Here is a 6,144-nt window from a genome sequence, read left to right as displayed (position 1 = left end):
AGCAACCTCCCCTGGCCTGCGAGGCAGCCCTGCTGCGAGCAGAGGGGACCGGCGACTCGGGAGGTGCCCCCAGCCCACACCTCTGTGGTCGTGTGGGCTCAGCGTGTCTAACACAGAAGCAGAGTATCTGCCCGAGCTGCCACCACCAGCTGCTTGCACAACGGCGAGCACAGCACTGCTCTTGTGCAAAGGAGCAGAGCTGGAGACTTTTGAAGCCATTATCTGCATGCTTCCTCTGCCGTATCACGCAGCTCACCGGTTAGAAGAGGATAAGGATTTTTCAAAGGCTAGTGAGACAGTTAGTGCATATCTGTGCTGATAATTGCATTTCACAATTAGGAACTTACTTAATTGCTCTTAAAACTGCTTCAGAAACCATGAAAGTGAGAGGTTTTGAGAAATGCTTTGTCTCTTGAACATTCACTTTCCCCGGAGACCATGACCCTGCTCTCAGACAACGGTGTATGGGAAGGGCCATGTACGTGGGTGACCGTGCAGTTGAGCATCCACACAAGTGCCAAACCCTCGTGCTCACCACCTGCAGCAGCAGAGGAGAGATCCCGTGCTGCCCCTCTGAGTAAGGAAACAAGAACAGGTCGGTGCAAGTAATAGTGCCTCAGAGCAGGGATGTGCCATCAACACCTGGGGTACGGCACAGCAATTAAAAGCAGAGGGTGCAAAGCAGAATATCTAGATTGTATTTGCATTTTACCTTATTTTTTTGTTTCTTGTAGCCTTTTGCATTTAGCTACAAAAGCCTGAAGGTCTTAAACTTTTCTCAAGAAGACTTCTCTCAGCTTTGCTGTAAAGCCTTCCTGGTATTGGGGAACCAATTGAATTAGGGTGACTTTGCTAAACGATGAGTCTGTGTCTATCACAGCAAAATTTGCCAGCAGGCAGCCAGCACCCGCCTGGGGAGCAGAGAGACAACGTGCACCTTCTGCTGACTAGGGCTCCGCTGCGGCGGGCGGCAGGGAGCACCCGAGGAGCCATCCTGCAGGCACCATCTGCAGACAGGGCCTCCGGCTCCGGGCAGACCCCAAAACGTTACAGCCTTTGCTTCTCTTCCTAAGGGTTTTGTTCTTCATCAGGGGATGAACTGATAAAAGCAACGACAGTTTCTTTCAAAAGACATTAAACAACTCGCTTAGGAAACTCCAGCTGGTAAATTCAGTTAGAACGGCTACCAACTTCCTCCGTGGCAGGGCAAGCTGAAGATAAATTACTGGGTCGCTGATGACTTTCATCACTTAAGTCTGCTTCAGAAGTCATGGAACTGCCTTCCAGCATTCATAGCTGCAGCAATTTTATTACTTCAAAATGTTCGGACTGCCCTTGCCCCGACTGCTGTCCACCACAGCAGACAGCGGTTCACTGCAATGTCAAGATCCTCCTGAAATGTTCCTCTCTAAGGTGCAGCAGCTTCCAACCAAGTCCCTCCTGTCAGGGGACTCCTGCAAAATCCCCAAAGCCCACAGTGACTTCTGCCATGTTGGCTGAATTCCCAGTGGACCAAGGTACCGAGCTGCTACTCCACACAAGTGACCCACGTTCACACACCACTGGCTTTGGCAGAGCCCCACGTCACACCCCAGGGTGCACTTTCCATTGCCCACGTTTCCACTGATGGGACCACGAGGCACCAACTACTCAATGAGTCATAAGAGCAAGGTACAGAGCCAAGACCTGTGGTCTGACCTCAGAGCTTTTGTGGTTTCCTTATTTTTCCCTCTTTTAGCCAAAGTATATTGAACCACATAAAGAATATCATCCGGCAGAACTGTTCCAGCTGGATGAGAGGGGAAAACCACCTTTTTTCTTCTCCTTTCTTGGGGTCACATACCACAGACAGCAGCTTTGCTCAGTTCCAGACGTCTTCTAGGCAAACAGGCAGAAAAACTGCAAGTCCTAGCGAGACTGGAGGAGAGCTCAGTCTGTCTCCAGCATCTCCACCCCTCTCCTGCCAGATCACAGGAACCAGGCAGGGTTGAGGGCCTGCAGAACTGAGCAGCCAGAGCAGGTCCACACAGGAGGATTGGACATCGAGTAGCCCAAGACACATGTGTCTGCTGTCTACAGAAATCAACGCCAATAATAATGACATTTTTGATAATATACATTCAAACTTTTGCATAGGGCACCGGTCCCCAGAACAACCCCAAACTGGGAGACACTGAGGCAGCAAAGCCTCTTCTCCAGGCACAGCACTGATTCAGGGCTCCTAGCAGCAGGCTGTTGGTCTCTTGTGTGAGAAACATGGGAGAAGACCCTTGCAACAACCTCTGAGCAGTTGCTGGTGATGCTTGGACAGGTCCTGCTGGCTGGACATGACCAGTCACTGCTGGCACAAGATGTGCCTGGACTCTGGAAGTTGCATCAGAAGCCTGAAAGCGGACCGTGGATTCCACCTACAGATTGTTGTAGTGGGGCTGGTCTCTACTGGGCCATTTGTTCTGACAAAGCAGATTACCATCTCAGGCTATCACCCAAGCACAGCAGTGCTTGATATGCAGATATTCTCCACAGGTATGTGCTCCCAGCCTGGCTTGAAGGTGGCTCACTGTGGAGAAGCCAAATAAAAAATGGAAAATGCCAAAGCATCTGAAAGTTAAAAAATAAAAGCAGTACTTCTAACAGAACCCATCACCGACCTCTTGATTTTTGCTCTGTTCTAAAAATGAAATCATCAGGGAATGAAACACCATGGTCCAGATGTAGCCGCCACAGCTGATGCTGCTCTGCTACATCCACACAACAGGGAAGTGTGAGTGTAGCTGTACAGCCCGGGTGCTCCTGGGCCTCGGGCACAGCACCCCTCCCTGCTGCCCTGCAGCCCCCCAGGACAGCTGCTTCAGCCCTGGGCCTCTCACTTCGCATCCAGGAGCGCCCACATACAGGTAACGCCGAAGAGCAGAGAACAGACCCGTGGGAAGAAATCTGGCGTGCAGGTCCCCTCGGGCTCGGTGGCACCCGCAGCGAGGGGGTCCAGCATCCAGATCCAGTGACTAACACTGCATGAAGCCACTCAGGCAGTGCCACAGGGCTAGGTGCACATCCGGCTGAGGTCTGGACATGGTATAACTGCGCTGAGGCGCAGTATAACACCATGTAACTGCACCTCAATGCCTTCTCCTCCAGGATGAGGTCTCTGAAACAGCAGAAGCAAAGACTTTTCACTCCCAGAGAAGACAACTCGCACCATGATCACAGGAAAGGTGGGTTCCTAAATGAAGTGCTGTGGAGCATCCTCAAGGTACAAGCGATTGGTATCATTTTCCCCTCTGCCCACCCTCCCCACCCCAGAAGAAGCATCACTGAATCTTTTACTTTTTTAAGGAAAATGTATTTTTGTGAAAATAGACTTTATTATAATAAAATTTGATATTAAATAAAAACATACCGTATCACCAACACTCGTGGACACTGTGCTGGCATCATTCACGTACCTCACATAACTGTCCTTCTCAAAACAAGTACCCCACTGAAACATGCAAAGAAAGAAACACTGAAAAGGATAGAAACCATGTAGTACAAAACTCTCCGTGGCTTAGAAAGGGATGTGTCTTAACTCAAGGAACACATCATCTCATATGAAAATAGCTGCAAACTCTCCATCCCCAGCTCTGCTCTCCAAATGCTCCAACTCAGGAGCAGCCCACTGAAACAGCCAAATAAAACTGCGAAAGAGGCAGGCGAAAAATAAATAAATAAATAGATAGATAAATAAATAAATAAGGCGGAGTCCCCAGCCAGTGTGTGGTCAAGGTGAACCAGCCAAGAGCAGCTCAGAGCAGCCCACGCTAGAGGCAGAAGTATCGACCCCCTTCAGGGTATCGTCCCTTCCTCCATGGGAATCCTCGTGCTGAAACATGACTGAGGCAGTGTGGGATGCTCCTAGGCACAGCTGCATATTTACAGGTTTACAGTACAAATAACTCACTTGTTCAGCCCAGAGACAGCAAAGGGGATTCATGGGAACAGAAAAGTGCAAGTTTTCTTTGCAGGAAGTGAAGGAGTTGACAGAACCTCCTTTGGACCAGAGAAATACCAGGGTGTGTAGTACAAGGGATCTCTTCCTAAGGGGTCGGGGCTTTGCTGGGAAAAGCCATTTAGCTAACTTACAGCCAGAATATAATTTTTTAATTAAAATATTTACAGGGAACTGGTGCATTGAGGGCTGCACGGAGCAGGACACACTACTGCGGAGGTAGCTGTATCCTAGAGCGGAGGCCTCACGCACCCCAGTGCCATGACACTGTTCAGGGCCACTGCCCGTGCTGGGTGGGCACCCACGGCTGGGCTCTCAGCAGAGACCACAGCTCACAGACCCACTGAAGAGTTTTCTCTATTCAACATACACTTTTTCCCTATGAAAATACTCTAATCAGCTTATTGCAGAGGGCTTCTCCTGAATTTCAGTCCCTGTGTGGACTGCACAGGCAGTCGTTACAGAACAATAAATCCCTTGTTAATTTTTCTTATTGGACCCAAGTTTTTTGAAGAGTTTTTTGCCTTTGAAGAAGAAGCCTCTCTTCTTTTTACTCTGACCAGGTACATCACTGCATTTGAGAACAGCCAGCGATGCCTGCTCTGGACACTGCTCGCCTGTGACAAGGCAGGAAGGTGGTAGAGGAGGAGGAGTTGGTGAAGAGTCACTCTGATCAACAGACCCATCTGGATTTAACTGAGAAAAAGAGAGAAAAAAAAAAAGAAAAAAAGCAGAATTTAGAGCTGATGAAAGACATCACGCCAACATAAACCTCAGCCACAGAACCCTGCCTTCTCCCCGCCAGCCTGCCCCTCACCCTGCAAGGCTTAGCTCCTCTATGCAGTTGCAGATCCACTTAGGAAGTTTCCAGTGGATTTACATTTTTCTGTACCCACTACGCAGACCCTGCCTGAGCTCAGACATTCTGAAATTCCTTAACTGTGGGCTAAGAATAGCACAGCAGAAAAGCCCCACTGAGGACTTGGTGAAAGATGCTGCTTCACAGCTGAAGACACCATAAGCAAAGCACCTCCTGAGAGCACAGATGGGTAGATACTGCTACATCCACGTATGCCTGCTGGCTGCCTGGGCTGGGGGGGAGCACACTCTGGGACAGGAGGCAGGACGTTAAGAAAAAAACAACGTGATAAGAACAAAGACTGTGCAAGACCTTCAGAAGGTCAAGGACGCTGGCTGAGCTGGGAGGCTTCTGCAGCAGTGGCTGTGCTCCATCATGGTAAGAAGAGAAACTTGGAGTCTTGCAAGGCTGCTCAGCATCCATCAGATCTAGTTGCAGGAGGGGCAGAAAGCAACGGAGGAAAAGTTCATGATGAAGCAGGACATGGAGAAGTCTTGGATGAAGTGGCACACAGCAACTGCCATGTGTTCCTAAGTCACCTGAGCATTTGAGAATGTTAACTGGGATCCATGGTCCCAAGTGATGTGCTGTGTGCTGCTCCTTTTGGAAAGGGCTTTTAGAAATCAGAAAGTGCCCTAGTCCTGGGCTCAGTTTCCTCTTCACAAAATACCAATGGCAGGTCAGTTCCCAGCAGCAGCCTTCTTCCCATGATCTCCTCTTGCTGGGTTTAGGTGTCTGAACAGTGACCATTTCTGATCTGGCAAGGTAAGCTTTCCCAAGAAGCTGCAAAGTTCACCAGGAAAAAGGCTCTGGGTTTCTGAGGCCCAGGAGAGCACTTGTCCCACTACCTTCTCTTCCACACAGCTTTCACAAACCAGCATCTTCCAAGCTCCCAGCTGTACACCCTACCTCACCACTACACAAGACACAACGTGACGGTGGCTGGAGCCACATCACGCCCTCATCATCTCTCTGCTTGGGTCCCACTAAGTCAGGGAGAGTTGAGTGCATGTCCCTTAAGGGTCTGTAAGCAGCCACAGCTCCAACAGGGAAGATAAGGTAGTGACACTGGCAGCAGGATGCTCTGCCTGGGGTGGAAGCATTACTGAGGAGCAAAGACATTAGCCCTCCACAGGAAATGTTAGAGTATCACAGCAGTTGCTTGCAGTTCACTGGCAGGAGGCAATGTGCTTTGGTCCTGGTCCCACACCATGCCTGGGGAAAGCTCCTGAATCAAGCAGACGCACAGAGATAACATTACCGCCATAGCTATAGCACAATCACACTTTATGTGCTG

The 6,144-nt window shown here is 49.8% G+C and overlaps 1 protein-coding gene across 11 annotated transcripts in view; it reads right to left on the bottom strand.

Moving 5' to 3' along the window:
* Positions 1–3,343: 3,343 nt before the first annotated feature.
* Positions 3,344–6,144, bottom strand: part of TSPOAP1 (TSPO associated protein 1) — a 73,846-nt gene continuing 71,045 nt past the window's right edge. For 10 of the 11 annotated variants that reach the window (XM_075771693.1, XM_075771694.1, XM_075771697.1 and 7 more), the window contains one exon: positions 3,344–4,684. In XM_075771693.1, coding sequence (XP_075627808.1) covers positions 4,469–4,684 — 216 coding nt within the window. In that variant the 3' untranslated portion in view covers positions 3,344–4,468. The remainder of the gene's footprint in view (positions 4,685–6,144) is intronic. The other variant, XM_075771699.1, reaches the window with a different exon arrangement.

This window comes from Balearica regulorum, chromosome 19 (assembly GCF_011004875.1).
Source record: "Balearica regulorum gibbericeps isolate bBalReg1 chromosome 19, bBalReg1.pri, whole genome shotgun sequence".
In the NCBI taxonomy this organism is placed as follows: domain Eukaryota; kingdom Metazoa; phylum Chordata; class Aves; order Gruiformes; family Gruidae; genus Balearica; species Balearica regulorum.
This window is presented reverse-complemented; position numbering and strand designations above follow the sequence as displayed.